This window comes from Stegostoma tigrinum, chromosome 3 (genome assembly GCF_030684315.1).
Source record: "Stegostoma tigrinum isolate sSteTig4 chromosome 3, sSteTig4.hap1, whole genome shotgun sequence".
NCBI lineage: Eukaryota > Metazoa > Chordata > Chondrichthyes > Orectolobiformes > Stegostomatidae > Stegostoma > Stegostoma tigrinum.
This window is the reverse complement of record NC_081356.1, coordinates 28,056,283-28,078,158: the sequence shown is the minus strand read 5'-3', so window position 1 is coordinate 28,078,158 and position 21,876 is coordinate 28,056,283. Positions and strand designations below refer to the sequence as shown.

General features: G+C 41.2%; 1 protein-coding gene across 3 annotated transcripts in view; it reads right to left on the bottom strand.

The window, feature by feature from the left end:
• fam189a2 (family with sequence similarity 189 member A2) overlaps window positions 1–19,087 on the bottom strand; it is a 140,189-nt gene extending 121,102 nt beyond the window's left edge. For all 3 annotated transcript variants that reach the window (XM_048526847.2, XM_048526846.2, XM_048526848.2), the window contains exons 1-2: window positions 18,470–19,087; window positions 1,852–1,908 (exon numbers count right to left, since the gene is read on the bottom strand). In XM_048526847.2, coding sequence (XP_048382804.1) covers window positions 1,852–1,908; window positions 18,470–18,784 — 372 coding nt within the window. In that variant the 5' untranslated portion in view covers window positions 18,785–19,087. The remainder of the gene's footprint in view (window positions 1–1,851; window positions 1,909–18,469) is intronic.
• Between the last annotated feature and the right edge of the window lie 2,789 nt (window positions 19,088–21,876).

Here is a 21,876-nt window from a genome sequence, read left to right as displayed (position 1 = left end):
GTGGTATCCAGTTAGCAATCATCAACAAATGAATTGAAGCTAACATCACATTCACCGGTTACATGACTGAAAGAAACACAGTCCGAAAATGGGGATTAGGGGCTGCCAACACTCCAGTATGATCCTAGAATCTCCAGGAATTGGTGAATAATCACTCACGAGCAATCACAAGAACATTTACTGGTGTATTCGTTTTCATTTAGTTGCGCTGTCAGCTAGTTTTTTTTTAGATTCAGAAAAAAAAGGAAGCTGCAAGGACTGATTAGGAACTTGTGTAATTAAGCTTTCAGAACCATTCCAGCTAAAATCAGCAACCCAAAATTGAGACGGTGAATGAATGTTCAAGATAGTGTGTCTGCTCGTGTTGGCTGTGGGAACAGAGAAACCATTAGGGGACAGAGACCGACGCTGCTGGAACAGGGCTGAATGGAAACATTAGAACATAACACATTTGAGGAACTATCCCCACCCTGCTCCAATTTAGCCGGTGATATTAGACCATCTATGTTCGGCTTTCACTAAAATTAGACACCGTCATCTTTTTGGTCAGTCATCTTAGACCAAGAGAAAAAAAGAAATCACAAGAACTTTACTGGTCACAGGAATAATGGAGCATAGACACATCTGAAATGTACTGAATATGTCCTGGTGATGTGCAGAGTTGATCTTACTGTTAGTCAATGTAGTTACCAGGAAGGAATATTGGCAAAATATTTTTACTTCTTAAATGCTGACATCTTCTTTACTTAAAGGAAAATTTTGTTCTTACATAGTACTTTCCATGACCAGAAGTCTCAAGGCACTAAACAGTCAAGTTAGTGCTACTAGAAGTACAGTTCATTTTGAATGCAGCGGCCAATTGGGGCACAGTGAGATCTCACAAACAGCAACGTGATGATACCCCCATAATCTGCTTTTAATGATGTTTACTGAGGGATAAATATTAGTCAAGTTGGAAAGGATAAATCCTCTGCTCTTCTTTGAAATCGCGCCACACAAGGGTATCGTACATCACTAACTTGCATTTTTAAAAAAAACACCTTTGAAATTGCAAAGTGTCCCAAAGGTGTGATTCTCAGACAGAAATTTAACAATGATACAGCACTAGTTGCAACAATGGATCACGAAAACTATGTAGTGGTCTGAATCAGCATAAAACACACTCAGCTGATTTGCAGCAAAGTCCTTATGCACCGTCACTAACTATTTGTTGATCAGATTCCAATCCTATTAAGCACACAAATTTTCAAGTGAGATGCATGAAAACTTTCAGCGAGCAAGAACTCAAATGAGTTGTTTGACGGAGTAACAGAGAGGGCAGTGAGGATATGGTGGCTGGTGTTGTGTATATGGACTTTCAAAACACATTTCATAAGTTCACACGTAATGTTAATATGTTCACAAAACTGGTCCCAGGGAACTAAAAGGACAGTGACTCCATGGATACAGTGTTGTCCAGGGGATAGAAAACAAGGAGTAATAGTGAATAGTTCTTTGTCACATCAGGAGGACTTACAGGGTGATGAGGTGAGATGAGGAGAAACCTTTCCATGCAGAGAATTGTTGTGATATGCTGAATGCTGGTTGAAAAAGTAGTCAGAGCAGGTTCAATAATAACATGATGCTTGAAAAGGAACAATCTACAACTGTGGGGAAATAGTGAGAGAAAGTGGACAACTCTTCGAAAGATATGGCAAAGATACGACAGACCAAATAGCTCCTCTGTGCTGCATCAGTCTAAGTTGCTATACTGTGAATACATTGACCATTTAGCTATTGGCTGGTGTGGAACAAAAACCAAAAAAGAAAACTTCAAAATATGTACAGAAGAGAGCACATCACATTTCTTACCAATAATAGCATTGGCCTTTTCCACGTGGTTAATCCTAGGATTCCTGAAAGGATTACCTGTAAATAAAAAGAAGTCTTAAATCATGGGATTATTCTCTGGTTCAAACACATTTTTAAAAAAATCAATCAGGTAATGTGTTGTACAAAATATAACAGGACATGCTGTCAAACCTTTTCATCAGGACATAATTGCAAGAATGTCAAACTTCCTAGCTAGGAGTAATAAATAATGAGGAAAAAAAGTGCTGATTAGGTGACAATTTAACTCTGATTGGTCAAAATGTTGTTAATGGAGAGTGTAGCAGGCAACTACTGCTGTCAAAGCTCGGCTTAACTCAACCCAGATGAAATGCTTCAAGATGCTCCTGTTGTTCCCTTTAAAAATAGGGCATTCTTGTGTCTACCCTGACAAGTAGTTTCACTAACATCTCTTCATTTCACAATAGCATAAGAAATAGGAACAGGAATAGATCATTCATTCAGTTTCTTGAACCTACCCCACCATTTAATATGATCATGGCTAATCATCAGCAAAACTCCATTTTCCTGCCCACTGACAATGAATAAAGTATAGATGAACACTAATATAGCTTCATTAAGGGGATTTTGAAAAATTATTATTTATGATGAGTTGCAGTAAAAACAGAAAAGACTTAGTAGAGATACTCAAAATCAGGAAGTGTTTTGATAGAGTAAATAAAGAGAAAACGTATCCAGTACCAGGAAGGTCAGCAACCAGGGAATACAGATTAAAGATCAGCCAAAATAACAGAGAGGGCATGGAAAAGACACCCTTTTACACATGGGTTGGTATGCCATAGAATGTGCTACTCACAAGGGCAGTAGAACTGGATTCATTAGCAACTTACGACAAAGAATTAGATAAAGGCTCAAACAGGAGAAAATTATAGGATGATATGGAAGTGAACAGAGCAATGGGACTACATGGAGAGTTCTTTCAAACAGCTGGTACAGGCATGATGGAACCAATGGCATTCTGTGCTTCTGATTATTCACGCACACAACAGGAATCAATCAATGGAAAATTGCCCTATTCTTATGAATGCAAGTGAACATAGCCAATGGAGTCTATGTGAGGATAATTAATAGAGACAAAACCTTGTTGAGGGGCTGTAATACAGCCATGTGAGATCCGCATTGGTGAAAATGCCTTTGGAAGGTTGAGGCTGTTGAATTAGCATAGGGCAAAAGAAAATAAATATAGTTCAACAAAGTCGATCAAAATATGTAAGATAACATAGCAATTGGACAGTGGAAAATAGAGTCCTAAAAGTCCTAAAACCACTGCTGACATTACAACTTACATTTTTCTCCAAATTAAAAGATGAGGACTTTTTTTTATTAGAATATGCGCTGACAAAACATTTGGAAGACGTTGCCATGAGAATTTTCAGTAGGTTTACACGCTTGCCCTGACATGACTGAAGCTGCCAGTACAATAGGCTACAATGCATACTCATCAGGTCAATGTCAGTGAAATTAATTGGTTGCCAACCACTCATTGCAGCATCAACATGTTCAGTTTCTAGAACAGTCTATATTTATGTTGTGGCTAAACATAGATTCCATATACATTAATCGCCTCAGTAAAAGCAAAGAGGTATGGCATAGCAATTACTGTTCAAATCAAATGATCTATGCCGATGCTGATATGTTTGTCATATTCTCCCACTCCATCAGGAAATCACTCCAAACTATGCCAGACAATTGGGAATAGAAAACTATTAGAAATTTCAAATGTAGAAAGGATGGGCAAGGAAACACAAATCTTACAGGTTTGGAATTTTCAGCTCATATTCTCATTTGCCTGTGGAATTCTCCCAAATGGCATAATTATATGTAGTTAGGTAGTCATTTAATAGCCAATCCAGATCATAGGAGTCGAGGAAGGCCATTTAGTTTGGTAGGTCGGTTAGTACATTCATTGAGATCATGGATGATCTGTGATTTTACTCTATCCATCTGCCTTTGCTGCAAATCCCTTAATACCCTTACCTAACAAAGATCAATCAATCTTAGATTTAAAATTAGCAATTGATCTATCTATTATTGCTTGCAGTTAATAGTTCCACCTTTCCAGTACCCATTGCATAGAATTCTAACCTACTTTTACTGCTGGCTTCCTATGCAGGAGACAGTTCGCTCTACCTACGTGGTTTGCTAGCCTTAGTAGCATTAAACTTTGATCATGTCTCACCAACCATATCTCACAGCCTACATCCTGCGCAGAAATGACTCCGTGGTTTTGTTAGTCCTGAGGTCGGAGGGAATGCCCAATGTTCACACATTGGCCCACAATTTGACAAAACTGCCAACTTTATAACCACAATGTTCAACATAGTTACTGTGTAAATCAGATAGTAAATTCTTGTGTCTGCATCTAAGCAGTTAAACGCAGGAATGTGGAGGGTGCTGTCAGGAATATTTTGCTGCTCAATAGGATACATTTTTGCAGCATTCACAGACATGATCAACACAGTCTCCATGATTTGGTACGAAGTTGAATTTCTTATGTACCACCATCACGGTGAAAACCACCAAACAGTTTATTATGCCTTCTGCAGGGAGGGTAATTAAGTCTCTAAATGGTGTGTTAACCTAACACTAACACTCAAAAAAATATGTAAAAGGTGTGGACTGTCATTCGGCTATTTCATCACTTTTAAAATAATAAATACAGCCACTTTTAAAAATTTCTGCAATTTCAGCTCCTACAGTCTTCATTTTGTTTTCCCGTGAATTGTCAAAAAGTAAATGATGATCTTTTACACCCTGTGTTGCTGTCTATGAGAATTGGAGTCATAGAGCAGCATGGCATGGAAACAGACCCTTCGGTCTAACTTGTCCACGCCAACCAGATATCCCAAATAAATCTAGTCCATTTGCCAGCATTTGGACCATATTCCTCTAAAGCCTTTCTATTTTCATCCAGATGCATTTTAAATGTTGTAAGTGTACCAGCCTGCACCACTTCCTTTGGCAGCTCATTCCACAAATGCACCAACCTCTGCATGAAAAGGTTTCCCCTTAGATCTCTTCTAAATCGCTGCCCCCTCACCTTAAATCTATGTCCTTTAGTTTTGGACACCCCCACGCCAGGGAAAAAAACCTTGGCTATTCACCCTATCCTTACCCCTCATGATTTCATAAACCTCTACAAAAGTCACCCCTCAGCCTCCGACCCTGCCCCAGGGAAAATTGCCCAGCCTATTCAGCCTCTCCCTATAGCTCAAACACTCCAACCCTGGCGACATCCATGTAAATCTTTTCTGAACCCTGTCAAGTTCACAACATCCTTCCTATAGCAGGGAGGCCAGAATTGCACACAGGATTCCATTAGTGGCCTAATCACTGTCCTGTATAGCCGCAACATGATCACCTAACTCCTATACTCAATGCACTGACTAAGAAAGGCAAGCATTCCAAATGCCACCTTCACTATCTTGTCTACCTGGGACGCCACTTTCAAAAAACTATGAACCTGCATGCCAAAGTCTCTTTGTTTAGCAACACTCCCCAGGACCTCACCATTAAGTGTGTAATCCCTGCCCTAATTTGCTTTTCCAAAATGCAGCACCTCACATTTGTCTAAAGTGAACTCTATCTGCCACTCCGTGGCCCATCTGATCAAGGTCCCTTTGTACTTTGAGGTAACCTTCTTCACTATCCACCATGCCAGCTTGATGACATCAATGTTTCTGGGTGCCACAGATGCAATACAGATGACGCCAAGTGGAAATTAACATCCTTAATAGGGATTACCTAAGCCATGTGTTTTCAGATACCATTGCCACAGTGCACGGTACTCTGGTTTCACTCTCACCAATCCTCTATGCTGATTCTACGGTACATCTAATTATCAATGGTAGGAGGATAGACCTGTGGTAAGCCTGAACTGACAAGGTATTCGGCTTGGATAATAAGGTCGTTTTTTGCATGATAATAACAGATTTTACAGGAACTTGTTAGGCATAATGACTAAGGACTCTTCATAGCTATAAAAAAAATACACCTGCTCCTTTCAGGTAATCATCTAACTCCACCCGCAGACTGGGACATTTCATCATTTGGATGGAGCTCAATATAATGTGAGCATTAAATCCTTCAAAACTATACCTTATAAAACAGCCACAGAACTAGATAATTGTGAGCAGTTTCTTTCAATCACAGTGGTGACTGCCACGACTTCACCACTGACTACAAAACCTAAGCCACAGACATTTTGCGTGTGCACAGATAGCCATGAGTCCGTCATATATGCCTCATCTGACTAGAAGATCACTGGAACTGACTGCAGTGGCTGTATGGATGCGTTCAGATTACATCCCACATCTAGTAAATGATATCTTCAAGTTTCATTAACTAGACACAGAATTCTTTTTTCTCAATGCAAAATTCTCAAATTCAACACTTTATATTATACTGGAAATCGTTTTGCTTTGTTCTGAACTACGAATTCAGCCAAATGTTATCAGGTCAGGAAAAGACTGTTGTTAAATAAAGACAACCTGAAGACATGGTGCAATCCCAAGAGTTGTTTGCAAAGAGTTTACTGCAGATCTCAGTTTTCATTAGTTCATAGTCAGCAAAAATGCCTTCAGTTGTCCTATGGTAAATTCTGTCGGCCTCTCCCCAGTCTTCTTCCATCTTTCGTTTGCACAAGAAGAGGCAGGATATAAATGGAAAGAAGTCTTGCTATAAGTTATACAGCATCTAGAGTACTGCGATGAGTTTTGGTCTCCTTACCTCAGGAAGTCTATATTTGCATTTGAAGGGATGAAATGAAAATGCACAAGATTTAACAAGTTTAGAGATTGGGCTTATTACAACACAGGCATCTACCTGATAATGTGAAAAATTACTGAGATACGTCCTGTCCACAAAATCAGGATGAATCCATCTCAATCAATCATCAGCAAAATAATGCAAGGGGCTTCTGACAGCACTTTCAAGCAACACCTACTCAACAATAACCTGCTCAAGGTGCTCAGTTTGGGTTCTGCCAGGTCCATTGAGTTCCTGACCCAATAACAGCCTTAATTAAAACATGGAGATAAGAGCTAAATTAGAGGGAAGTAAGGTCAACTGCCTTTGATATTAAGGCAGCATTTGACTGAATTTAGCATCAAAATGCCCTTGCAAAAGTGGGAATCAGGGAGAAAAATCTTCACTGGTGAAAATCAAACCAAGTTCAAAGAAAGATGGGTGCGGTTGTTGGATGGCAATCATCTCAGTCCCAGGACATCTCTGCAGGGGTTCCTCAGGAGAATGTCCTTGCTCAAACTATCATCAGCTGCTTCAATGATCTTTTCTCCACCATCTGATCAAAGGTAAAGACTTCACAACATTCTGCAGCATTCACAATTATTCAGATGCTGAATCAATCCATGTCAGAATGCAGCACAGACAACATTCAGGCTTCAGCTGATCTATCACAAGTCACATTCACATACAAATGGCATGCAGTGACCCCATCTCTAACAAGTTAGAATCCCAGCAATTGCTCCTTGACATTCAGCAGCATTTCCATCACTGTCACAGAATCACCCAATATCAACATCCTGGGGCTATCACTGACCAGAAACTGAACCAGACCAATCATATAAGTACTGTGGCTAAAACTGGCAGGTTGAAGGCTGGAAATTCTTCAGTGAGTAACTTACCACTTGCCTCCTCAAAACCTGTCCACCATCTACAATGCACAAGTTCAGTCTAGAGTATGCGAATACTATTCACTGTCAGCATGTACAGAGCTCCAACACTGAAGATGCTTGACACTGTCCAGAATACAGCAGCCAGTTTGACTGAGATCACATCTGAAACCTTCAGCATCTGGTCCCTTCACCACCAACGTATAGTGGCATCATAAGAACTATCTGCAAGATACATCGCATCAGTTCACCATGGTTCCTTAGACAAAACCTTGCACACCCATGATCTCTACAACCTAGAAGGCCAACAGTGACAAATGTAATGGGAAAACTTCCACCAGCAAGCTTCCTCTCCAAGGCACATCTATCTTGACTTGGAACCATTTTGCTATGTCAAAATCTAGTAATCCCCTCCCTAACAGCACTGAAAGTGTACTTACATCAAGTGGAATTAAGTAGTTCTGAAAACAGCTTATTACCAACTTTTCAAGGGGAATTAGGGATGGGCAATAAATGTCAGCCTAACCAGTGACACCATATCCTATGAATGAATAAGAAAAAAGTGTATTTGGAGCTTAGAAGAATGAGAGATACTGGTCACAACACAAAATTCTTAGGGGATTTAACAGGAGAAAGAACAACTCACTACTTCGCTCAGTTGAGAGTCTGCTTCCCCTGACTGGAAAGTCTACAACTAAGGATCACAGTCTCAGGATTAGAGATCAAGCATTTCGAGCTAAGATGAAGAAAAATCTCATCCCGGTCTGGTGACATTTTCCAAATCTGATTGTTCGGTACTGAATCCACATCATTTTTGTGAAGAAGGAAGAATGATGATTTGAACGATAAATCTTGGAATATCCCACATATTATTTTACACCATTAGAACACAGCTCAGACAAGTACACATTGGCCTAAATTTTTGTCAAGAGGTTGGAAATCACCATCATTACAAAAGTAACAGCAAAGGCCTGAACCCTTAAGTTTTGTCCTGCATATGCCATTTCCTGTTTTTGCAGCAGGGATATATTGTGAGCAGGTTCTAGGTTTCCCTACCATGGTTCCAATGCAGACTGGACAGCTTCAGGAGCGGGGCAGTGTATCATAGACGACTGCCGATCCTGTGGCACTATGCTATCTTCAGGTTCTTTAGGAAACAACCTTTGATATAGGTGGTGAATGTGATTATAAGTGCTGTACCCCTTACAGAAACTGCCTGTTTGACATTAAGGTTAGTCTCTACTACTGGGGATATGTTTCACGATACGTGTCTCAAAGATCTTATAGCACACAGAACAAAGTGAAGTTGGTCAATAGTTGGCTGCCAAGGGCAAAATAGTTTCAGGATTTTGGGAATGGCAGTGATTTTTGTTGTGCTCAACATCTTTGGGAGTGAGTCTGAGTTGATGCTTCTGTAGAACTGGGTCAGCCAGGCACAAACATGGGAGCCAAATTATTTCAGGAATTCTGGTGTAGTGGCACATTCTGCTGCTTTCCCACATTTCAGGCCCCTTAATACTTTCTTCAGTTCTGTGCCAACCCCAAATGGCTCACGTATCAGGCTGAGACAGACCCACGCTAGGAGCTGCTTACCATCACTGTTTGGTGAATAAGCTGAGCCAGTGTGGGTGACTGGTGCCACACAGGTGGTTGAGTGAGGCAGTATTTGTGGTACTGGCTGCTCCCAGCTGGCATTTGGCACCTGAACACAATTGCAATATGGAAACCATCAAACCAAACTGTGTCACAGAATGTGATTCAAGACAGGTGGCTGCTTCGATAATGCTGTGTCAGAGATAGGTGACCCAACCGTGTTTAGCCTTTCTCAACTCTTTGATACAATAGTGACCTATTTCTCTTGAAGCCGATGTCAATGGAGTGTTGGGTGGCAAGACATTCAAACAGTTTTTACTTGGTGGCCAGTTGCACCGCAACATTAAGTTTTAAGACTCAGAGAGCAAGCCCTATTACCACAAAACCAGAGGGCTGCTCAATGCCAAGAGAGGCAATTTTGGGGAAGATTGGGAGCTTTTTCAGAGTCTTGGATATTCTCTTGGTATTCAGTCACCTGGTAAGATCATTTGCTTCCCAAGGGGTGCTATAGCATTGACGGGACAGCAAATTGTAAATACTAATGCATTGACCCCTTCTTTCTTTTTAAGGAGTGTAAGATACTCCTTAAAGCCTACGTTTTTGGTCACCTAATATCTGATTACGTGGTTCAATCCCAAATATTGTTCTACAACTATTGAAATAAAGTGCTCTAGGATGCTTTACGATATTAAAAGCATTATAATAAATGCAAATTGTTGCTCTTTATGTGTAATAATGGAAGATCTATTGTTGCATCTGAAAGATGTATATAACCAAGCATAACTTGCTCAAATGTTGTTCTGGGAAAATCTGTTAAATATTTCAACCTGTATATAGTTGTCCCACTGCTTTGGAGGGTCTGCAAATGCTAAGTTTCAGCTAGCAATTACTCATGGAACAGAGGAAACAAGTGACCATATCTTCGTTTTGAGATCGATGGTGTGCAGCGAATTAAACTTTCTATAAATAACTCAGATCTGCCAAATCTTCCTACACCTGAAAAGGAATCTTCTGTTCCGCCCTTGCCTAAAGCACAGGTGTACATTGAGAACTTTCGGATCTCTTAAGCTATAGAAATACATACCAATCTCATGCAATGGCAAGTTATATCATGTGAACCAGTCAGTCAACCAGACATATTACTGTTTCTCAGCACTCCCGTACAGTCTGTACAACAAAAGTGCCTGGGGTAGACATTCTCACGCAAGAAACCGATTACATTCATTCAATGGCACAAAGGTTGATCTCTCCACTGAATTCTCTACATGACTAAATGAATGTATACTCTATTCCAAGCTTGGTCTCCCTGGTACCTTACCCTGATCACCATGACCAACCCACATTTTTGCATGGAAAATTCCTCATCCTCCTCAACAGTCTTGATAATGTCCACACATTATCCAACAACCTAACCTTTCAGCTACCAATTATTCCAGCCTTGCCTTGTATTTTTTTTTGTGCCCACAATTGCAAGAAGAAAGCAAAAGCAAATCAAAAATGGAACAAATTATTGGTGACATCTTGTACTGTTCCTACCACAGGACAAATTGTAAAACTCCTATCCACAATTCTCATTACATATAATGTTACCTGCAAAAGGAAGATCAATTTTTGAATACTGTTGCAAATGGCACAAAACAACCCACAGGCCAACTGATAGTTACAGCATGTCAGGTCCTGGCTGGGGCTAAAACTTCAACCAAATGCCTGCCTTTCTCCACATGATATTACCTATATTTAGAATATATTTGATTTGAAGCTAACAGACCAAGAAAAAACACAGGCCTTCTAGCCTCACTGGTCCAAGCAAGTGTTTATGCTCCAGGGGAGCTTCCCACTTTCTTACTTCCAGCATATCCTTCCTCTTGCCTGTCCTAATATCTCTTTATGTAGCTGAGCAACAAATTTTAAAAAACTGAAAGAACTGCGGGTGCTGTAAAGTAGGGAAAAAAGCAGTAGTTTCTGGAAAAGCTCAGCAGGTTTGGCAGCATCTGTGAAGAAAAAAAAAATCAGAGTTAATGTCGCGGGTCTGGTGACCTTTCCTCAGAATGGTTCCCCAGTTCTGGGGAAGGGTCACTGGACCTGAAACGTTAATTCTGCTTTTCCCCTTCACAGATGCTGCTGGACCTCTGTGTGTCAAATTTTGCCCGACATGTTTTATGTGAACTGCTTTGTAACATTTTACTCATACATTTGATTTGATTTAAGCTTTATTGTCACATATACTCAAGTACACAAGTACAAGAGTGCAGTGAACGTCACTACACATGGTGCCATTTTAGAGAAACAAAGCTAAAGGTAAAGCATTAGTTTAAGTTCTTAGTATAGGTAGAAAAATAAAGAAATTAAGTTCAAAGTTAACATCACAGTCCTAAATACAAGCTGTTCATGCCTTATCTTGTAACACATTTCAGCAATTCTGCAAGTCGCAGAGAAGTGTGCTCCCCAATTGCACATGTTTTAAACTATTTGTAATCTGAAAACACAGCACTAGCTGCTAAGTGAAGAGTTGTCCCAGAAAACCCATGTTATTATGAATAGGCAGATGAGGGAAAACACCATCCCAAAAGTTCAACAATCCCACTTCAAAGCAACATGACATCAAGGCCAAAGGAGTTATACCACAAATGTGTGCACACAAGCAAACAAGTTATGCAATTACCAAACAATTCACGACATTTAGCCTCGATAACTGTTCTTAAGTACACAGAATAGAGACCTAAGAATGTATTTCAAAATCCAGAGTTAACAGAGTAAAATTTCAAAAAGTGCTGCTTGTCCCAAGCTTGGACGGGTGGCAAGTGTGGCAAGATAACGTCAATCAAATGCATCAACAGGGTTGACAAATGGGCGGACAAATGGCAGATGGAATTTAATACACGAAAGCGTTAGGTCATGCATTTTGGCAGCAGCAATAGGAGAAGGTACTATTAACTGAATGGCACAGTTTTAAAGAGTGGTCAGGGGCAGAGGCACCCGGAGGGCTCACATGCATAGATTCGAAAAGGTAGCAGATATGTTGAGAGAACAATTAATAAAGAACATGGGATCTTAGATTTTATTAGAAAAGGATAGTGGGTACAACATCAGGGAAGTTCATTTGAATCTTTACAAAGCTCTGGTTAGGCTATGACCAGAGCAGTGCATGCAGTTCTGATTGCCTCCATATTAGGAAGGATGTGAACCCTCAAGAAGGCGCAGATGAGGTTTACCAGAATACTTCTTGCGATGAGCTTTAGCTACAAGGTTAGGTTGGAGAAATTAGGGCTGTTTGTGAATGCAAGGAGATAGAGGGGAGGTTTGACAGAGGTGTATAAGACTATGTCAGGTTTTGACAAGTAATCAAAGAAAACCTGCTTTCCAACACTCAGGGACAGAGAGATAATGTTTTGGGCAACAAATACCATGAAAATGGGGGAGGGATTGTGAAACATGAGGAAGAACATTTTTATGCAACAAGCTGTAATGACCTGGCGCTCTCTCCCCATGAGGCTGGTAGCAGAGGCAATAAATGGTTTCAAAAGGAAATTAGATAGGCACTTGGGAGAAAAAAAATTTGCACTGGCACAGGGACTGGGTGGGAGAAATGGGATTGGCTGGTTTGTTTTATATAAAGCTGGCATGTACTCAATGGATCAAAGAACCTCTTTCTGTGCATTAACCACAATGATTATGGGCACAGTGTTCACTTGTATGAAGTGTCCCAGTTTGTTTTTTTCTAATGTTACATGTATTATTTAAATGAACTTTGTCTTTTGAAGAAATACAGAGGAACTAGAGAGGGTGAAGATAAAACTTACAAAGAATAGTACCAGAAATCCATGGATACACACATCAAGAAAGGCTAGCTAAGTTGGCTCACTGTTCTTCAGGGGATAAAAAGGCAGCTGAAGAGTGGCTTATTAGAAGTCTTTAAAAGTTTCTAAGATGTTGATAAAGTGGATGCAAAGACAGAGTTTCCTCTTGTAATGAAGCAAGTATTAATATAAGGTAGGTAATCCAATAGGGAATTCACGAGAAATCTATTTAATCAAAGAGTGGTGCAAATGAGGAAATTGTTACCACAAGAAATGGTTACACAGGTGCAATATCTCAAATACCGTACCCTTGAGATCAAGGCTACACTGGATTCTGAATTTACAATATTTCAGGTCAAGCCGTGTCAGGTGGGCTTGAGGTTTGATTGGCATGCAGGGCAAAGCAGTAAAGCTAGTAACTGGTCCCGAGCCCCTCTGGTCTTAGCTGAATTGTCTAGGTAAGTTTTCTTAAATTGTACTTAATTAAAATTAACACATGGCAGCTTATAAAAACTATGCACTCATAAGACATAAGAGCAGAAGTATTTAACCCATTGAGTCTGATCTGCCATTCAGTAAGATCATGGTCACGATCTGATAATTCTCAACTCCAATTTCTTACCGTTTCCTCAATTCACTTACTAATTAAAAATCTTAGGAGCAGGAAAGCTCAAGCTTCAGAAGGGTCTAGGCCCAAAATATCAGCTTTCCTGCTCCTAAGATGCTGCTTGGCCTGCTTTGTTCATCCAGCTCCACACCTTGTTATCTCAGATTCTCCAGTATCTGCAGTTCCTACTATCTCTAACAATCTGTACATCTCAGCCTTGAATGCACTTAATGACCCAGCCTCAACAACCCTCTCCATTAAAGAATTCCACAGATTCACAACACTCAGAAGAAATTCCTCCTCATCTGTGTCTTTATTCTGAAATTTATGCCCTCTCATCCTAGACTAGATACGATTCCCTACAGTTTGGAAACAGGCCCTTCAGCCCAACAAGTCCACACCGCCCCTTGAAGCATCCCACCCAGACCATCCCCCTATAACCGACACATCCCTGAACACTACGAGCAATTTAGCATGGCCGATCCACCTACCCAGCACATCTTTGGACTGTGGGAGGAAACTGGAGCACCTGGAGGAAACCCACGCAGACATGGGGAGAATACACAAACTCCGCACAGACAGTCGCCCAAGGCTGGAATTGAACCCGGGTCCCCAGCGCTGTGAGGCTGCAGTGCTAACCACTGAGCCACCGCGCCACCCCAAAGGTTAGACAAACATTCCACATCTACCCTGACAAGTCCTCGAAGAGTCTTGTAAATTTCAATTAGGTAACCTCTAATATGCTTCTATACTCCAAAGAACACAGGCCCAGTCTACTCGACCTCTCCTCAAAAGATAGTCCCTCCATTCCTGGAATCAATCTAGTGAGCTTTCTCTTGACTGCTTCTAATGCCTGTATAACCATCCTTAGATAAGGGCCCAAAACTGTTCACAGCTTTTCAGCTGTGGTCTGACTATTTATTGTTTTCTATAATTTTAGCAAAACTTTTCTACTTTTATACTCTATTGTTTTGAAATGCAGGCTAGCATTCCACTTGACTTCCCTATTACTCATGACTGTGGATTATAGGTTTTATTGATCTGTGCAGGAGGACACTCAAATACCTCTGGTCTGCAGCTTTCAGCAGTCTTTCTCTATTTAAATAGTACTCTTTTATTCTTCCTGGCCAAAATGCATAACCTCACATTTTCCCACATTATTTTACATTTGGTTATTGGGCACTTAGTTTCCAGGTACAACTACAGAAATTAATGGAAAAACTCAGCAGGTCTGGCAGCATACATGGAGAGAAAGCTTAGTTAACGTTTTGGGTCCAGTGACCCTTCTTCAGCATTTTCCCAGCAATTTCTGCTGTTGTTTCTGATTTCCAGCTTCTGCATTTTTTTTGTTGTTTAGTTTCCAGATTGTTAGATTTGAGGTACTCTATCTGTGGTACAGATATGTTTAAGGGAAATTAGGCTAATATTTGAAGGAGATGGGTTACAATAAACTGTTTAGATGAGAAAAGATGGGAGAAGGCTCAACAGGAGCATATACACCAGCCTGGGCTGGTTGGAGTCAATTCCCTGTTTCTGTGTCACATGTCCTACGTATTCCTTTGATATTGTCTCCTCAGTCATGCTATTCCAACTAACCCCAACCCCATTCATCAGTACAAGCAGTTTGCAGATGCCCTCCACTATATTCCAAACAATGCAAATGTCAAGTACAATTTTGTATCATTAATTACTTTAGCAATTTCTGATTGTAGCTACTGCCCCAGCTGATTCCAGTTAATCATTTCACATTATATTTTTAAACAAAATTAGTACTTGGAATGTGGGTGTCCGCACGCCAGCATGTAGTGCCCATCCCTGGTTTCCCTTAAGGTGGTGATGGTGAGTGGCTTTTTGAACTGCCAGTGTGCGCTGAAAATATGCTCAGGATCTTGAATACATTCCTCAATCAGTTTTCTTTATCTGTCTTTTCTAATGTCTTCTTAATTTCTGACTGAGATAACCTTTGCAGATTTGTCACCCCTTCCCCATTTGTTTTAAACCTGCCATTTATTGCCCCCTGCCACTATCATTTTTTTATATCCTGTGATGGGATGATACTCTCTTTCCCTTTCCAGGTCTGCTAAGGAGTCTTTTTACCCAGTGCATTATCTGTGGCTCTGAACACAGCCAAACTGTTGTAGATTCAAGTCCCACTTTGGTCAACCGAGAACAATATCTAGACTGATGTTCCCAGTGCAGTCGCTGTTGAAGGTCAGTCACGTTACCTCCAGAACATCTCAGAAGGAGTTCTTCAGGGTAATGTCTTAGGCCCAACCATCTTCAGCTGCTTCATCAATGACCTTCCCTCTATTATAAGGTTAGAAGTGGAGAAGTTTGCCAATGATTACATAATGCTCAACACCATTTGCTGCTCCTAGGATACTGAAGCAGTCCACGTTCAAGTGCAGCAAGATTTCGACAATGTCCAGACTTAGGCTGACAAATGGCAAGTAAAATTTGCGCCATACAAATGCCAGGCAATGACAATTTCCACTAAGAAACAAACAATCTAATCACTCCCCTTGACATTTAATGGTGTCACTCCCTCGCTATCAGCATCCTGGAAGTTACCATTGACTAGGGACTCAATTGAACTCATTACATAAACACAGTGGCTACAAGAGAACGTCTGAGGCTAGGAGCACTACAACAAGTAACTCAATTCCCAACCTCCCCCCAAAGCCTGGCTGCTATCCACAAAGCACAGGAGTACGATGAAACACTGCTTCACTTGCCTGGATGCGTGCAGCTCCAACATCAATTTAAAAAAAAGCTTGACACCATCCAGGACAAAGCTGCCCACTTCACCGGCATCACATCCACAAGTATCTTTTTCCTCTACCACCAATGCTCAGTAGCAGCAGTCTGTACTATCCACATGACGCATTGTAAAAATTCACAAAGATCCTCAAACAGAACTTTCCAAATCCATAACCATTTCCATCCAGAATCACAAGGGCAACAGATACACGGGAAACCACCAAATGCATGTTCCCCTCTAAGCCACTCACCATCCTGACTTGGAAATACATCTCTGTTCCTTCACTGTCGCTGGGTCAACATCCTGGAGTTCCCTCCTTGATAGCATTGTGGGTCAACCCACATCACGTGGACTGCAGAGGTTCAAGAAGGCAGCGCACCACCACTTTCTGAAGAGCAACTAAGGATGGGCAATAAAATTCTGGTTGGCCAGTGATGCCCGTGTCCCACAAGTGAATTTAAAAAAACTACTAAGGGTGCACTACCTAAATGATTACACCTTCCACCGAATGAGATGTTAAACTGTCACCCTGTGAATCCTCTTCATTCAGTGTAAAAGACTGCATGGCACTATTTCAAAAGGGCAGGGAATTTCTTCCTGGTATCTAATAGTTATCCTTCAAATCAACATTACCAAAGCAATTCATCTAGTAGTTATCACTTTGCCCTTCATGCATTTTCACTGTGCTCAAATTGGCTGTAGTGTTTCTGACATTACAACAGTGACTACACTTCAAACAGGATTGCCTTGGCTGTAAATATTCCTTTGTGGAATTGTGGAAAGTTGTTGAAGAGAAAAAGAGAGAAAAAAATCTTGCATTTATCGTGCACCGTTCACAACCTTGAGACAACTCAAAGCATTCCATAGTCACTTCTACCTAACTTCCACAGACAGCATGACAATTAATCTGTGACTGAAGGACATCATGTTTGTCATGATTCTAAGGAAAGTTCTTTAGTTCTTCAAAATTAGTCCCGGGGATCTCAGATCCACCTGGGACGGAAAACAGCACAGTTGACAGTGCAGCCCTCCCTTAGCATTGTATTCCAAGTGTCAGCTTGTATTTTTTAATTGTTTACATAGTGGGCCTCAAACGGACAACCTTCTGACTCAGAGGCAGGAATGCTACCTTGTGAGGCACAGCTCATTCTTTTAGATGCTGAGCAATATGCCATACATTTCCAGAAATTCTGCTATCATCCCACACAAGTTCCTGCTATTCTTTATTCTTTGACAATGCGTGAATATTACATGCATCCTCTTCTATAAGACACACGGTGTCACGAGTACAAGATCCCCACAATGCTATCCAATACTTCACAACTTCAGTGGGATTTTAAAATTTAGAAATGTTAAAACTGCTGGTTCACCATGTCTGTTTTTAAAAAGATCCATCACGAATTTCACAGATGAACACTCTAAGTAGCAACTGCTAAAATGTTACAGGAGCAGCAACTTCAGAAAGATACATCACAATTGCATTAAAACTGCATAACTTTAATTTGCACATGTAAATGTAAATTGTTAGGTGAGGATAATGTCTGCATAGAATATTGTTTAAAACCAAAGGAATGAGAAGCAAAATAAAACAAATGATATAATAAATTGCAGGGCTCCAGGGAGAGAATAATGAGAATGCGCCTAATTGGATAACACCTTTAAAGATCCAGCACAGACACTAAGGGCCAAATAGCCTCCTTCTGTGTTGTAAGATTCAAATTTAGAAGAGAACGAGTCAAAGAAACTGAGAAAGAAGGCCGGACAGCAAAAGGGACGTGAGGTCAGAACTCAACAGTTGCGTGGAATTCACAACACAAAACAGGTCGTTCGGCCCATCTGTATTTTAAAAAAACTCTATAAAAGTTACCATCACAAAAAAAAGTAAAATAACTGGTCATTATCACGTTGGTGTTTGAGGGAATAGGGCTCCAATTGGCTGTTTTACATTGCCACATTGACGACTCTTCAGAAGCAACTTTGGAGTGGTCTGAGACCACGAAAAGCGCTATATAAATGCAAACCTGCGGCTCTTCGAACCGGACTCCGCCCCACCCCCCCCCCCCCCCCCAAAAAAATCAACCGATTTGGTAAATGCAATAGTCTGAGTACAACAACCTGGGAACTGCTTGGGCATAGTCGAGTTAATTCAGTGTCATACTTATGGAGAAAGTTTTGTTGCTAAACTCACCGAGGAGCCGGCCCAGAAGGGACAAGAGTTCCTGACGTTGGGGGACTCGGTGAGGGACAGAGCCCCGAAACTGAGAGACACGATGGAGAAACCCAGAGCGATCTGGAGTAGTCCCAGAGCGAAGAGGGAGCGGCCGTAGAGCGGGCAGTGCAGCGGCTGGCGTGCCGGGCTCGTATTGCTGCTGCTGCTGCTGCTGGAGTGTAGCGCTCCGGGCCATGACACACACCGAGCCCGGTTCCGAAGCGGTGCCTCCCCGCTCGGTGTGGTGGCTTGCACTGGGCAGCAAGAAGTGGGCAACAGCACTGGCAGTGACATCCGGCAAGAAAAGAGAGAGAGAGACAGACAGACAGTAAAAGGTTGACTGCGGGACTTGGTAACCCACAGTCACACCCCAACAGTGAAAATCACTGCGTTTACTTTGGTAAACCCCTTCAATCCCTCAATTCACTCAAAAGCCATTTGCTCGGAAATGCCTTTTAGGAAATGCATCGCTCTCCCAAGTCGCGGTACGTCCCACTTTCCCAACATTTTTTTTAACCCTCCCCTTGTTTTCCAAAGTGGCTGAGTTGACTAGTTTTAAAATAACTCCAGGCGAGTTTGGGATTGCATTACTAGATCTGGCACACACACAGAAGCCAGTCACTTTACAAGGGAGACTTTGACCCCCCCCGCGGCAGCCACAAGCTGTGGGTTTAAAACAAGACTAGGAAACCTAATTTTTAGATTTTCAAAACCAATCTTGAGGTTTTTAGTTTGACCTAACTGAACATTTTTTTAAAAAACTTGTATTTAATTCTTTTGCGGGCTCCATGTGTTCCACTATGTATTTACCTGTTTATCGACCTCGTTTATCGTGAATTACTAGTCCCAGTCGCCTTGCAGCCGTACCGATCGGGGGGAAAATTACAACCAGTGGAAAATACCGAGCATGTCAGTATTATTGACATAAAATTTCTTTTGTTCGATTTCAAAAATGCAGCCCTAGCAAGGTGTCTAGTTTTGACTACGATCTTGATTGAAGCCTGAAAGGGACAGACAGGTTTGTTGGCTGTAAAATAATAACGTTTTTAATCGACAGTACGATTAACATAAAACATCCGACGATCCTCACGAGAGTACCGTCAAAGTCCCAGCCGCAGAAGACAGAACAATGCTGGGGACTCATTGGAGTTTAGAAGAATGAGAGGTGATCTCAGTGAAACACGTCGGACTCTAAAAGGGCTAGTAAAAGCTGGGAGTGTGTTTTCCCCTCGTGGGGGGTGTCTAAGACCGGAGTGCATAGTCTCAGAATTAAGGGGACACCAATTTCAGGCTGAGGTGAGGAGGAATTTCTTCTGTGGGTTATGAGTCTTTTGGAACCCCTTGCCAGAGAGCTGTGGGGGTAGAATTGTAACAGTGATAATGGGAACTGCAGATGCTGGAGAATCCAAGATGACAAAGTGTGGAGCTGGATGAACACAGCAGGCCAAGCAGCATCTCAGGAGCACAAAAGCTGACATTTCCGGCCTAGACCCTTCCCGAAACGTCAGCTTTTGTGCTCCTGAGATGCTGCTTGGCCTGCTGTGTTCATCCAGCTCCACACTTTGTTAGCTGTGGGGGTAGAGTCGTGTTGTGTATTTATGGCTAAGATAGATCCGTAATCAGTAGGGGAACAAGAGTAATGGGGGCTGGGGGGAAAGAAGTGCAGGGAAATGAGGAATGTTGGATCAGCGACGATCTTATTGACTGGCAGAGGTGGCTTGAGAGATCGAATGGCCTACTCCTGTTCCTGTTTCATGTGGTCTCATACGTCAGATAACTGGAGAACTTGGCCAAAGTAGGCTTTAAAGAGCTGACTCGGGGGGGGGGCTTTCCAGAGTTTGCAGGCCAACTGGAGCTACAACGGGCACTGGTGGCAAAAATAAACTTGGTGCAATTCCAAAAAGCCAGAACTGACAGAGTGCGAAGAACCCAGAGATTTGTAGGGCTGGAGGCTGCCATAGCAATTCACATGATTAAGGCATTGGAAAGATTTGAACAATGTAGAATGTGAATTTTACAATCAAGGTGTCACTGGACCTGGGAGCCACTGATTGAACAAGACTTAGTGTTACTGGATGAGCAACAGTTTGTAGAGGGTGTGAGATGTGAGACTGGCCAGGACAGTGTTGGAATAGTCTAAGCTAGAAATTATTACAGCGTGGTTACCATAGTTTTCAATAGCAGCAAAAGAGGAAACTCACAATGTAAAAGTGTATGATTCGGGAGTGATTTCAGCAATTGTTGGAAAATTTCATGCTGTCTTGCATTTAACAATGGATAAACACATCATGGAATCTTTCTAGATAGCAAGACATAACAGAAGTACAGAAGGCATAAAGTGCTAAAATGAAGATTAATTACAGAGAATGTTATAGCACAGAAACAATCTGTTTTGCCCATCTGGCCAATATTTATGCTCCACATGAGCCTGCTCCTTTCTTATTTAATCTCACCCAATCAGCATGTTCTTCTATTCTTTGTGTTTCTCTAGTTTCCCCTTAAATGCATCTGTGCTATTTATTACAACCACTCCACATGATAACAGGTTCTACTCTTTAAGTAAAGGTATAAGCACCCAGTTTTTACTGTAGCAGAGCACCTAATGATGGCTGCAATTTGTTAGGCATGAACCTTGCACATTTATCTTATGAAATGTTTAGCATGACCACTTGCTGAAGGTACAGTCTGAGAATAGAGCAGCAGGGGAAGTCAAACTTTGGGACTTTGAATGAACAGGCAACTGTTCCAAACAAATAAATTGAAGAATTGGGAAAGAGAGTACAAGATTGGAACAAGGATACGTATGTTAATTTAATATCAAGACTATTGCAGAATGAAAACACTTACAATTTAATGTATGCTCAAATTATCTGCATCAATCTCCAGTCTTTTAAAGCCAAATAAATAAAACTTTTGACTTGTATGCAGTCACCTTTATGAACTAAGTTGAAATTTGAATTGGTGTTGAGGTTCCAAGATGGGTCCCTAACGATTCCTTTGACGTCAGATCTTACCAGTTAACTCCATATTGCCGTTTCTTCCTTTTTTTTAAATCACTCCTTATTCCAATTCCTTTTATTTATACTGTAAGTTGTTTGACAGTTTGAAATTGTCGTTCCTACATTTGACCTGTTGAGTCCAAGACATAGCTTCAGTAATACGGTATTTTTCTCAGTAGGCAGTTCTATTTGTTTCTTTATCTGTCCCACACTAATTTTAATCTGAACATTGAGATGAGAGATATTGGTTGGTATGAGAAGGGATTAAGATTACATGGTAAGGTGGGGAGGTGCTGGGAGCAGAGGAGTTGACCAGGGCATCCTGGGAGGTAAAGTGCCTATGAAATGTTAATGGGATCACTGGCAATGAGCATGAGAATCTGACTG